This window comes from Oncorhynchus mykiss, chromosome 21 (assembly GCF_013265735.2).
Source record: "Oncorhynchus mykiss isolate Arlee chromosome 21, USDA_OmykA_1.1, whole genome shotgun sequence".
NCBI classification, from domain to species: domain Eukaryota; kingdom Metazoa; phylum Chordata; class Actinopteri; order Salmoniformes; family Salmonidae; genus Oncorhynchus; species Oncorhynchus mykiss.
In genome coordinates this window covers 58,498,809-58,512,701 of record NC_048585.1, presented here as the reverse complement: position 1 = coordinate 58,512,701, position 13,893 = coordinate 58,498,809, and the positions used below count along the sequence as shown (strand labels likewise).

General features: G+C 45.4%; 2 protein-coding genes across 5 annotated transcripts; both read left to right on the top strand.

The window, feature by feature from the left end:
• The first annotated feature begins 301 nt into the window (after positions 1–301).
• LOC110500778 (zinc finger protein 37) lies at positions 302–4,126 on the top strand. 2 transcript variants are annotated; one of them, XM_021578311.2, is made up of 3 exons: positions 302–1,566; positions 1,707–2,039; positions 2,282–4,126. In XM_021578311.2, the coding sequence occupies exons 1-3, from the start codon at positions 975–977 to the stop codon at positions 2,872–2,874; spliced, it is 1,518 nt and encodes a 505-aa protein (XP_021433986.1). In that variant the 5' UTR covers positions 302–974; the 3' UTR covers positions 2,875–4,126. The 2 variants fall into 2 exon arrangements, with proteins under 2 accessions (XP_021433986.1, XP_021433985.1); XM_021578310.2 differs by having other exon boundaries at positions 310–1,566; positions 1,704–2,039.
• A 95-nt stretch (positions 4,127–4,221) lies between these two features.
• Positions 4,222–13,443, top strand: LOC110500779 (transforming protein p54/c-ets-1). Of its 3 annotated transcripts, none has more exons than XM_021578312.2 (8): positions 4,222–4,352; positions 4,572–4,691; positions 4,876–5,079; positions 5,187–5,261; positions 5,355–5,555; positions 11,836–12,048; positions 12,406–12,524; positions 12,667–13,443. In XM_021578312.2, the coding sequence occupies exons 1-8, from the start codon at positions 4,334–4,336 to the stop codon at positions 12,883–12,885; spliced, it is 1,170 nt and encodes a 389-aa protein (XP_021433987.2). In that variant the 5' UTR covers positions 4,222–4,333; the 3' UTR covers positions 12,886–13,443. The 3 variants fall into 3 exon arrangements, with proteins under 3 accessions (XP_021433987.2, XP_021433988.2, XP_036814182.1); XM_021578313.2 differs by having other exon boundaries at positions 12,406–12,531; positions 12,667–12,843; XM_036958287.1 differs by lacking the exon at positions 5,187–5,261.
• Positions 13,444–13,893: the final 450 nt, after the last annotated feature.

Here is a 13,893-nt window from a genome sequence, read left to right as displayed (position 1 = left end):
AATTTTATACATTTTTTCTAAATAAAAGCCTCACCATAATAGTAGAAAAGTGTCAATAACCTGTATTTAATCATGATATTACACCATCATTGTCAAAACATTCACAGTGATTCATATCTGTTTATATTTAAGTGCCATTTGCAACTTCCAAGGTCAAATACATAACACACATTAGCGTCATATATCATGAATAAATACAGGTTATTGAAACGTTTCTTCTATTACATGGAGGACTTTTACTTTAGAAATCTTCAAAAAATCCGTGACCCGGACGTGACTCGTTAATGTTGTTTGTACATACAGCCGAGAGGAAGCGGTGAAGTGAGATGGTCGACTCCGCCTAAAATCTGTCTTGGCGAAAAGCGTTAAGCAGAGGGCGGAGTTTTTGTACGGGCGGCAATGAGAGAGCGGCGAATATGGTAAGTACTATTTTGATATGAGAAGCTTATCGTTTAATCAAATATAAGTTTCATACTGATTAGGTTGCTACGAGTGTACTGATGTAGCCTAAGTGTAATGCACGTAACATTCCGGCAACTTTGTGAAAAACATTTTTATATGGGAGTTGTTGTTCACAGGCGTATCTGCCCTCTCATTGGCTAGAATGTTCCCACCTGATCGCGCATCCTCCCGCCTGCTTTTAGCCTTTGCGGACATGTATTTCCATCGTTAGAGCGGTCAGTCAACCATCTTGTCAATATAATTGATCCTCTTTGCCTTACATTCATTGTTTGTAAGACGCTGGGGAAGAAGAGCGCGATACACATTTCATAGCGCAAATGTAAAACATTCGCCAATAGACATTTAGAAGGTTTTCTATAATAGATCATGTCCAGCTGATATATCCAGATGCTGGGTAAGCGAGGAAGATTCAGACGGAGTTACTCTCTTCCTGCTATATTGTAGCCAATCACATTGCAACATAGTAGCCAGTAATATTATAATCAGACTAGCAGTAAGGTTATTGTAGCAACATGAAGCCTCAGTCAAAAACTAACACAGGGATCAAAAGGGAGACTTCAATGTCAGCCCAAGCTCGCCCCTCGAAAACCGCTGGAGAGGGTGAGGTATCGCTCTCTTTCCAGGACGAACTGGCGGCGACGATCCACGGTGCGTTCGAAGTGGCTGTGGAAATTGCCGTATTAGAAGTCACTAAACTGGTAGGTCAAGCGCTTGGGGATGTCCGCGATCAGATGCACGAAACCCTACGGGAAAACAAGTCTCTTAAACAACGCTTGCAAACAACCGAGCAAGAGTTGAATGCTGCGCGTCAATGTGTGGAAACAACGAGAGGTGTAAGTCCGCAGGGACAGTTCTCGACAAGTCCTCTCCACAACAACAACTTAGCAAAGACTCAAAAGCAGTCAAAGGACAACGAATTAAATATAAAGTCCTCATATTCATTGGACGAATATGGATATGAAATTGTGGAGGCAGAGATCAGTAGTGAACGACAGAAAGACCATGGGTCTTTCAGTGAAATCAGCGAGGATGGTCGGGTGTGTTCCCAAGACCTACACCCAGCTACAAGAGGACAGTCTATCCCTCATCATGACCTGCTTAAAGGTAGGCCTATTTATCAATCCAAATGATATGTCATACATACAATGTTAGAGAAATTCAGTTTGTGATTGACTAGCTAGATAAGAACAAGAAATAGCGTCTAAGCCTGACAATTGTTCTGAATGTCTTTTTCTTTTCAGAAGTCGGGGAAGAGGCCTCCAGTTTGTGTATGGACCACAAGGCAAGTGTAGAAAGCATCAGTCATAGTGGTCTAGAAACAACATTTGGAGATAATGACCCATCACCACTTCACGTAGTGGTCCAGAGCCTTGAGACGGAGCAGGTTAGAGTGAAGGAGGAGAACGGTTCTGGTTCCGGCTCTGGTTCTGGTTCTAGTTTTGACTCTGTGGTAAAAGAAGACTTTGGTCCTGATAGTCTGTCTCTGGTTCAGTCCAAGATGTTAGAGGAGTGGAAACCGGACCCTTTGGACTTACAGATCTCTGACTCTCTGCTTCCTGGAACCAGCCATAGTCTGTGTAAGTACCAGATAATAGCAGAGAGCTTCCAAATAGCCACTGACTATACCACCCACAAGATGCCACCAGACTTCATAAGATTGACCACTTACTGAGTAACACTAACCATTATGTGTCAGTATCTCTCAAAATGATTTTATTAGAATGAGTAACACCTTTGCCTGCATGTAGGATGTATGCATATGGAACCTGTGTAATAAAACATTAAATATATATTTTTAATGTATTCTCTCTCTCCACAGCTCACCCTCATATGGTCAACACAGATGTTCCACAACTGACTGCCCCAACAGCCAGTGGCCTTCCAGCCTTCTCCTCCCAGTTCCCCAACAACCTCTTCCAACCAAGAGAGGCAGCAGCTCCCATCATCCCTGTTGCCCCACCTCAGATCTATGGAGTCCAGATCAGAACCAACCCTAATCCCACCATCCCCCACCCCAACCCTAATCCCACCATCCCCCACCCCAGCCACATCTGCAAACTCTGTGGCCAGGGCTTCCACCAGCCCAGCGAGCTCCGTAGACACCACACCCAGGCCCACCCCAAGCGTCAGGTCTTCCCCCCTGGCCAGAGCCCTTACCACTGCAGCGAGTGTGACCGGGATTTCAACCGTCTGGAGAACCTGAAGACTCACCTGAGAATCCACACTGGAGAGAGACCTTATACCTGCTCGGTGTGCTCCATGCGCTTTCGCCACTCGGGGGCGCTCACCAGGCATTTCCGCATACACACTGGGGAGAAGCCGTACGTCTGCGGTCAGTGCGGAAAGACATTCCGGAACTGTGGGGGACTCCGGTTCCACCAGCGCTCCCATAGTAGACAGGGACAGTGCTAGTGTAGCGATTTAAGGGGGGGGGGGGCAGCTATGTGGATACAGCAGGGCAAGCTCAGTCACTACCTCCTTTGCCATAATGGTCCAGAACCCTTGGCACAGGCTGAAAGTCTTTACCAAACCCTCCCAGATTTCAAGATTAAAACATATTAAACTTGGCCAGGCCATAAAGGGGAAATCTGCAGTCACTACTAATGTTTATTGATTTGTCCGTTAATAAGGATATGTACCCATTGATTCTTGAAGAATATAACTTTTTGAACATAGTTACCATTTTCGTACACCTCAAAATATGATCTTGTTTTACTCCGATGTTTGTAAACAAAGTTAATGTAAACAAACCGTGACTACCATGGAAACATGGTTAAACCTTTAGTTTTGATATCATGGACCACCTGCATCCACAGCTCTATGAATTTGAGAGTGGTTTCTTTTCTCCAGCCCCGTCCCTCAGCTCTTAACGAACAGTGGCGGGGAGTTTGCTTTGTTATTGTTTTAACTGCTGAATGCTGCTTTAACACCAACCAGGTCTGTCCTTTCTTTTCCCCCCTCTGTTGTTTTCTACAAATGTCTCACACAATGTGTGACTCATTTTGTGACTAAATTGCTCACTGTCATGGCTTCCTAAAACCCACTTCATGGAAGAACCTCATCGCAGTAAGGCAGCCACAGTGGTCCGGTAAATGGTGTCTGGCTCTATAGGTTCTCCCTGCTGGGCTGGGGAACACACACACACACACACACACACATAGATGTTAACTTACTTACGATACACTACCTGATATAATCCCAGTGTTTCTGTTATATGAATGGGGTTGAAGAAACCCCCTGCACAGATATGCACTTACAGCCAGCCCCTCATTGGGTGGTCACTACACCACATGCCATGCTGAAATAGAAAGACCTGATGCTGGTGTAAATATTTCCAATTGAATTGCCATGATCTCAGTGGTTCCTGATGATATACTAGTGTATTGCCTTAGTTAAACGCTATCAACTTAAAAACAAAAAGAGTAGTTCCTTATCTCTATCACAACTACCCTTCTCAGTTGTAATGGCTCCTTTTGTGGCATCGTTTCTCTAGATAACCTCCCTGTATGTCTTTTTGCAGTATCTTTTCCATGTTGCCTAATTGGGAGTTCTCGTTTCCTATTTGGTAGTGTCCCCAACACCCGCCCCTCCATCACTGCCGATTGACACATATCCGTCACCACCTGTCCCCTCCCTCCTCGTCTCATTAAAACTCCTCTCCTCCCTCCTCGTCCCATTGGTCTTATTAAAACCCTTCTCCTCCCTCCTCGTCCCATTGGTCTTATTAAAACCCTTCTCCTCCCTCCTCGTCCCATTGGTCTTATTAAAACCCTTCTCCTCCCTCCTCGTCCCATTGGTCTTATTAAAACTCCTCTCCTCCCTTCTCTGGATCACTTTCTTCCACCTGATCCCTCGTTCCAAAGACCTAAGGATGGACTGGAGCGCTTACGGTATTTCCCTCCCATTTTGTCATTCACCATAATCCTGTGTTTTATTCTTTTCACTACTTTATTTACAACTTTATACTGTCATTTATGGTGTCCTCTTTTTAGTAGTCGGTTAATTTGTGTGTGCTCAAACTCTGCTATTGAGCTCTCAGCTCTTGTCTGTTTTTCCTCCCCGATTCGTTATTGTCTCTGGGATGACTCCGTGACCTGTCTCCGGTGTAGAGGTAGATCCACTGGATGTCCCTCCTCTCACCCCCACCAGTAAGGAGGTCCTGAGCCAGGCGATAAGGGCCACCTTCGCAGGCTTCGCCCAGGAGAGCAGCCGTATGCACTTCCCACAAGGTACCATGTGGCGTATACATACAATGACATCTGGTATTATATAACTTGTAGTTTTGTTGTATAGCCTACCTGTAATTGGTCTCTCTGTTTCAGCCTAACCTGCACAGTGTGTATGGAAATAAAGATGTAAAGAGCAATACAAATTGTGTTTTGACTAATATCCTATTTCCTCTTTTGTGTCCAGACCCTAAACTGTGGTCAGAGTGGGAGGTGAACCACTGGTTAGACTGGTGCCAGGCTGAGTTCGGGCTCCAAAGCCTGGGCTCGGATTGGAGAGGGCTGCCTGGGAGTGAGCTCTGTACCCTGGACAGAGAGGCCTTCCTGGACCTGAGCTCTGACTACACAGCAGGAGAGATCCTCTGGGAACATCTGGAAACTATGCGCAGAGGTAAAATGGGGGAGTGATGCTGTATCATACCAATGTATTTATTCATTCATTGAACTGTGATAGTAGTAGAGATTTCTATTGCATGTGTGTATCTATGTGTGTTTCAGATTGTGAATATGATCGTGGTTCCTCTCTAGTCCTTTGCACGTTGAATTCTCTCTGCCAGTCGCAAATGAACCAAGGTATTAAAAACGCATCCCTTCAGAGGTGTATATAGTCTATGTCTCATATCAGTATACATATAATCTATATCAGCTATGCTCTGTCTTCCTCAGACAGTTACGTGGACCATGTGCAGCTCATGGACAAGCAGAATCACCATGGTCAGTTCTCCCATCTCCCAATAGAACCCCCACAGCTTCTGACCCTTGACCCTGTGACTGTGAGATATCAGGACTACCACCGGGTCAAACAGGAAGGACCTTACAGAAACCACCTGTCCTCTGTCCCTCTGCTCCGAGACCTTGACAGGACAGGTAGGAAACCATGGAGACCTTGGTAGGACAGGTAGGAAACCAATGGGACCTTGGTAGGACAGGTATGAAACCATAGAGACCTTGGTAGGAAACCATAGAGACCTTGGTAGGACAGGTAGGAAACCAATGGCACCTTGGTAGGACAGGTAGGAAACCAATGAGACCTTGGTAGGAAACCATAGAGACCTTGGTAGGAAACCATAGAGACCTTGGTAGGACAGGTAGGAAACCATAGAGACCTTGGTAGGACAGGTAGGAAACCATAGAGACCTTGGTAGGAAACCAATCAGACCTTGGTAGGAAACCAATCAGACCTTGGTAGGACAGGTAGGAAATCATAGAGACCTTGGTAGGACAGGTAGGACATCATAGAAACCTTGGTAGGACAGGTATGAAACCATAGAGACCTTGGTAGGAAACCATAGAGACCTTGGTAGGACAGGTAGGAAACCATAGAGACCTTGGTAGGAAACCATAGAGACCTTGGTAGGACAGGTAGGAAACCATAGAGACCTTGGTAGGTAAGGTAGGAAACCATAGAGACCTTGGTAGGACAGGTAGGAAACCAATGAGACCTTGGTAGGAAACCAATCAGACCTTGGTAGGACAGGTAGGAAACCATAGAGACCTTGGTAGGAAACCATAGAGACCTTGGTAGGACAGGTAGGAAACCATAGAGACCTTGGTAGGAAACCATAGAGACCTTGGTAGGACAGGTAGGAAACCATAGAGACCTTGGTAGGTAAGGTAGGAAACCATAGAGACCTTGGTAGGAAACCATAGAGACCTTGGTAGGACACCATAGAGACCTTGGTAGGACAGGTAGGAAACCAATGACACCTTGGTAGGACAGGTAGGAAACCAATGAGACCTTGGTAGGAAACCATAGAGACCTTGGTAGGAAACCATAGAGACCTTGGTAGGACAGGTAGGAAACCATAGAGACCTTGGTTTGAAACCATAGAGACCTTGGTAGGAAACCAATGAGACCTTGGTAGGAAACCAATCGGACCTTGGTAGGACAGGTAGGACATCATAGAGACCTTGGTAGGACAGGTAGGACATCATAGAAACCTTGGTAGGACAGGTATGAAACCATAGAGACCTTGGTAGGAAACCAATCATACCTTGGTAGGACAGGTAGGACACCATAGAGACCTTGGTAGGAAACCATAGAGACCTTGGTAGGACAGGTAGGAAACCATAGAGACCTTGGTAGGAAACCAATGAGACCTTGGTAGGATACCATAGAGACCTTGGTAGGACAGGTAGGAAACCATAGAGACCTTGGTAGGACAGGAAGGAAACCATATAGACCTTGGTAGGAAACCATAGAGACCTTGGTAGGACAGGTAGGAAACCATAGAGACCTTGGTAGGAAACCATAGAGACCTTGGTAGGAAACCATAGAGACCTTGGTAGGAAACCATAGAGACCTTGGTAGGACAGGTAGGAAACCAATGGCACCTTGGTAGGACAGGTAGGAAACCAATGAGACCTTGGTAGGAAACCATAGAGACCTTGGTAGGAAACCATAGAGACCTTGGTAGGACAGGTAGGAAACCATAGAGACCTTGGTAGGACAGGTAGGAAACCATAGAGACCTTGGTAGGAAACCAATGAGACCTTGGTAGGAAACCAATCAGACCTTGGTAGGACAGGTAGGAAATCATAGAGACCTTGGTAGGACAGGTAGGACATCATAGAAACCTTGGTAGGACAGGTATGAAACCATAGAGACCTTGGTAGGAAACCAATCAGACCTTGGTAGGACAGGTAGGAAACCATAGAGACCTTGGTAGGAAACCATAGAGACCTTGGTAGGACAGGTAGGAAACCATAGAGACCTTGGTAGGAAACCATAGAGACCTTGGTAGGACAGGTAGGAAACCATAGAGACCTTGGTAGGTAAGGTAGGAAACCATAGAGACCTTGGTAGGACAGGTAGGAAACCATAGAGACCTTGGTAGGTAAGGTAGGAAACCATAGAGACCTTGGTAGGAAACCATAGAGACCTTGGTAGGACACCATAGAGACCTTGGTAGGACAGGTAGGAAACCAATGACACCTTGGTAGGACAGGTAGGAAACCAATGAGACCTTGGTAGGAAACCATAGAGACCTTGGTAGGAAACCATAGAGACCTTGGTAGGACAGGTAGGAAACCATAGAGACCTTGGTTTGAAACCATAGAGACCTTGGTAGGAAACCAATGAGACCTTGGTAGGAAACCAATCGGACCTTGGTAGGACAGGTAGGACATCATAGAGACCTTGGTAGGACAGGTAGGACATCATAGAAACCTTGGTAGGACAGGTATGAAACCATAGAGACCTTGGTAGGAAACCAATCATACCTTGGTAGGACAGGTAGGACACCATAGAGACCTTGGTAGGAAACCATAGAGACCTTGGTAGGACAGGTAGGAAACCATAGAGACCTTGGTAGGAAACCAATGAGACCTTGGTAGGATACCATAGAGACCTTGGTAGGACAGGTAGGAAACCATAGAGACCTTGGTAGGACAGGAAGGAAACCATATAGACCTTGGTAGGAAACCATAGAGACCTTGGTAGGACAGGTAGGAAACCATAGAGACCTTGGTAGGAAACCATAGAGACCTTGGTAGGAAACCATAGAGACCTTGGTAGGAAACCATAGAGACCTTGGTAGGACAGGTAGGAAACCATAGAGACCTTGGTAGGACAGGTAGGAAACCATAGAGACCTTGGTAGGAAACCATAGAGACCTTGGTAGGACAGGTAGGAAACCATATAGACCTTGGTAGGAAATCATAGAGACCTTGGTAGGGCAGGTAGGAAACCATAGAGACCTTGGTAGGAAACCATAGAGACCTTGTTAGGACAGGTAGGAAACCATAGAGACCTTGGTAGGAAACCATAGAGACCTTGGTAGGAAACCATAGAGACCTTGGTAGGAAACCATAGAGACCTTGGTAGGACAGGTAGGAAACGATAGAGACCGTGGTAGGATACCATAGAGACCTTGGTAGGACAGGTAGGAAACCATAGAGACCTTGGTAGGACAGGTAGGAAACCATAGAGACCTTGGTAGGAAACCATAGAGACCTTGGTAGGACAGGTAGGAAACCATAGAGACCTTGGTAGGAAACCATAGAGACCTTGGTAGGAAACCATAGAGACCTTGGTAGGACAGGTAGGAAACCATAGAGACCTTGGTAGGACAGGTAGGAAACCATAGAGACCTTGGTAGGAAACCATAGAGACCTTGGTAGGAAACCATATAGACCTTGGTAGGAAACCATAGAGACCTTGGTAGGACAGGTAGGAAACCATAGAGACCTTGGTAGGAAACCATAGAGACCTTGGTAGGACAGGTAGGAAACCATAGAGACCTTGGTAGGAAACCAATGAGACCTTGGTAGGATACCATAGAGACCTTGGTAGGACAGGTAGGAAACCATAGAGACCTTGGTAGGACAGGTAGGACACCATAGAGACCTTGGTAGGAAACCATAGAGACCTTGGTAGGAAACCATAGAGACCTTGGTAGGAAACCATAGAGACCTTGGTAGGAAACCATAGAGACCTTGGTAGGACAGGTAGGAAACCATAGAGACCTTGGTAGGAAACCAATGAGACCTTGGTAGGAAACCAATCAGACCTTGGTAGGACAGGTAGGAAATCATAGAGACCTTGGTAGGACAGGTAGGACATCATAGAAACCTTGGTAGGACAGGTATGAAACCATAGAGACCTTGGTAGGAAACCAATCAGACCTTGGTAGGACAGGTAGGAAACCATAGAGACCTTGGTAGGAAACCATAGAGACCTTGGTAGGACAGGTAGGAAACCATAGAGACCTTGGTAGGAAACCATAGAGACCTTGGTAGGACAGGTAGGAAACCATAGAGACCTTGGTAGGTAAGGTAGGAAACCATAGAGACCTTGGTAGGACAGGTAGGAAACCATAGAGACCTTGGTAGGTAAGGTAGGAAACCATAGAGACCTTGGTAGGAAACCATAGAGACCTTGGTAGGACAGGTAGGAAACCAATGACACCTTGGTAGGACAGGTAGGAAACCAATGAGACCTTGGTAGGAAACCATAGAGACCTTGGTAGGAAACCATAGAGACCTTGGTAGGACAGGTAGGAAACCATAGAGACCTTGGTTTGAAACCATAGAGACCTTGGTAGGAAACCAATGAGACCTTGGTAGGAAACCAATCGGACCTTGGTAGGACAGGTAGGACATCATAGAGACCTTGGTAGGACAGGTAGGACATCATAGAAACCTTGGTAGGACAGGTATGAAACCATAGAGACCTTGGTAGGAAACCAATCATACCTTGGTAGGACAGGTAGGACACCATAGAGACCTTGGTAGGAAACCATAGAGACCTTGGTAGGACAGGTAGGAAACCATAGAGACCTTGGTAGGAAACCAATGAGACCTTGGTAGGATACCATAGAGACCTTGGTAGGACAGGTAGGAAACCATAGAGACCTTGGTAGGACAGGAAGGAAACCATATAGACCTTGGTAGGAAACCATAGAGACCTTGGTAGGACAGGTAGGAAACCATAGAGACCTTGGTAGGAAACCATAGAGACCTTGGTAGGAAACCATATAGACCTTGGTAGGAAACCATAGAGACCTTGGTAGGACAGGTAGGAAACCATAGATACCTTGGTAGGACAGGTAGGAAACCATAGAGACCTTGGTAGGAAACCATAGAGACCTTGGTAGGACAGGTAGGAAACCATATAGACCTTGGTAGGAAATCATAGAGACCTTGGTAGGGCAGGTAGGAAACCATAGAGACCTTGGTAGGAAACCATAGAGACCTTGTTAGGACAGGTAGGAAACCATAGAGACCTTGGTAGGAAACCATAGAGACCTTGGTAGGACAGGTAGGAAACCATAGAGACCTTGGTAGGACAGGTAGGAAACCATAGAGACCTTGGTAGGAAACCATATAGACCTTGGTAGGACAGGTAGGAAACCATAGAGACCTTGGTAGGAAACCATAGAGACCTTGGTAGGAAACCATAGAGACCTTGGTAGGACAGGTAGGAAACCATAGAGACCTTGGTAGGACAGGTAGGAAACCATAGAGACCTTGGTAGGAAACCATAGAGACCTTGGTAGGAAACCATATAGACCTTGGTAGGAAACCATAGAGACCTTGGTAGGACAGGTAGGAAACCATAGAGACCTTGGTAGGAAACCATAGAGACCTTGGTAGGACAGGTAGGAAACCATAGAGACCTTGGTAGGAAACCAATGAGACCTTGGTAGGATACCATAGAGACCTTGGTAGGACAGGTAGGAAACCATAGAGACCTTGGTAGGACAGGTAGGACACCATAGAGACCTTGGTAGGAAACCATAGAGACCTTGGTAGGAAACCATAGAGACCTTGGTAGGAAACATAGAGACCTTGGTAGGAAACCATAGAGACCTTGGTAGGACAGGTAGGAAACCATAGAGACCTTGGTAGGAAACCATAGAGACCTTGGTAGGAAACCATAGAGACCTTGGTAGGAAACCATAGAGACCTTGGTAGGAAACCATAGAGACCTTGGTAGGAAACCATAGAGACCTTGGTAGGACAGGTAGGAAACCATAGAGACCTTGGTAGGACAGGTAGGAAACCATAGAGACCTTGGTAGGAAACCATAGAGACCTTGGTAGGAAACCATAGAGACCTTGGTAGGACAGGTAGGAAACCATAGAGACCTTGTTAGAAAACCATAGAGACCTTGTAAGAACAGGTAGGAAACCATAGAGACCTTGTTAGGAAACCATAGAGACCTTGTTAGGAAACTATAGAGACCTTGTTAGGAAACCATAGATACCTTGGTAGGAAACCATAGATACCCTGGTAGAACAGGTAGGAAACCATAGAGACCTAGGTAGGAAACCATAGAGACCTTGGTAGGAAACCATAGGGACCTTGGCAGGAAACCATAGAGACCTTGGTAGGAAACCATAGGGACCTTGGCAGGAAACCATAGATACCTTGGCAGGAAACCATATAGATATGCTTTGTGTTCTTCATACCACTGTGTGTGTTCTATTTAATTATGTGAGGAAACTCTTCTCCCTTTGTGTTGGATTAATATTTGATTGAAGGGAAAGGGGTTAACAATCAGAATGTATTTCTAATTGATAAGCCTTTGGAAATGTATTATTGCTTTAGACCAGGGGCTTTGGAGGTGTCTCTCCTTCTGTTAAGAGAGATTCATGGAATAGTTTCCTATCATCAACCAATTTTCTCAATCTCTTGACTTCAGATTGTGACGTTGGGTTTGGGACCCTGCATTATGAGGACACGGACATCACCGCTTCTCTGTCCTTGACTAGACCAACACAGGGTGTGGAAGAGTCCATTCCTGAGGACCCCTTCAATTTGCCACCCCCACACAGGAGCTTCAAAGAGTTTATCGGGGACAAGACTGATCTGGGTAGAGCTCTGGTTCCGGCAGGCATTCTGTCTGCTTATACTGGTGAGTGATGTTCTTTATGTAGAAAATGACCACTCTCTCTTTGATTACCCATTGATCTAAAATCTAGGTTCTGCTTTAGCGAACTCCTTTTCCTGGATCTTGATCTCCTTAGTCTTGGGGCTCCTGAGTGGTGCAGCGGTCCAAGGCACTGCATCTCAGTGCTAGAGGTGTCACTACAGACCCTGGTTCGATTGCAGGCTGTATCACAACCAGCCGTGATTGGGAGTCCCATAGGGCGATGCACACAATTGGCCCAGCGTCGTTAGGGTTTGTTCGGGGTTGGCCGTCATTGTAAATAAGAATGTGTTCTTAACTGACTTGCTTAACAGTTTAATCCCTCCCTATATGTCTCAACAGGCAGTGGTCCCATTCAGCTGTGGCAGTTTCTATTGGAGCTCCTCATTGACCGCAGCTGTCAATCATTTATAATTTGGACAGGGGATGGATGGGAGTTTAAACTGACAGATCCTGACGAGGCAAGAGGTGTAGCCTATTATATGCAAACATGTTGTTACAGTGTTCTTATTCTGAAGTAAGGTCAATTAGCCAACTTTAGATAGGCCTATATACTGTATAATATGTTGATGATAATACTAGTTTAATTGTTTGTTATCCCAGGTGGCCCAGCTATGGGGCCGGAGGAAGAACAAGCCTAAGATGAACTACGAGAAGTTGAGTCGAGGCCTGCGCTACTACTACGACAAGAACATCATCCACAAGAACGCTGGCAAGCGCTACGTCTACCGTTTCGTCTGTGACCTGCAAGGCCTGCTGGGATACGAACCCCGGGAACTGCACGCCATGTTGGATATCACGGCCAAAGGCGGCCATGAGTGAAAGCTGGGAAATGGGCGTTTCCTTTATTCCTCGACCGCTTCTAAACACGCATTGGAGGAGAAGATCCGAGGGGAGGAGCCGTAGAGCGGAAGGGGAGGAACCTCAGATCTTCTCCTCCAATGAGTTTTGAGAAGGAGGTTGAAGAACCAAGGAAAGACTTTTTGAGATTCACCCAGACGTTGGTGCAGACGGCGACGGGTCAAGAGACTGTGTTTACAAAAACTCAACCTCCTTATCATTTGGCAATCATTTCTTTGATCATGGTCAACTGTAAGCTGTGGGGCTTGTATGTTTTTATATGTGATAAGTATATATTCAATACAATTATTGAAGATGTGACCAGAGAAACAGTTTTGTTTAAATTGTTGTTTATACAGGGCCTTCAGAAAGTATTCACCCTCTTGACTCTTCCCACGTTTTGTTGGGTTAAAAGGTCGATTAAAAACATTTTGGTCAATGGTCTACACTAAGTACTCTGTGATGTCAAAGTAGAATAAATGTTCTAACATTTGTACAACAAAAACAAAAAATAAATAAAACGCATATCTTGATGACTTATAAAGTATTCAACCCTTTAAGTCAATACATGTTAGAAATCACCTTTGGCAGCGATTACAGCTGTGAGTCTTTCTGGGTAAGTCTCTAAGAACTTTACACACCTGGATTGTACAATATTTGCACATTATTCTTTACAAAATTCTTCATGTTCTGTCAAGTTGGTTGTTGATCATCGCTAGACAGCCGATTTCAAGTATTGCCATAGATTTAAGACAATTTAAGTCAAAACTGTAACTAGGCCACTCAACAACATTCAATGTCCTCTTGGTAAAAAAAACTCCAGTGTATATTTAGCCTTGTGTTTTAGGTTATTGTCCTGCTGAAAGTTGAATTTGTCTCCCAGTGTCTGTTGGAAAGCAGACTGAACCAGGTTTCCCTCCAGGATTTTGCCTGTGCTTAACTCTATTCCATTTATTTTTATCCTAAAAAAAAACTCCCTTGCCAATGACA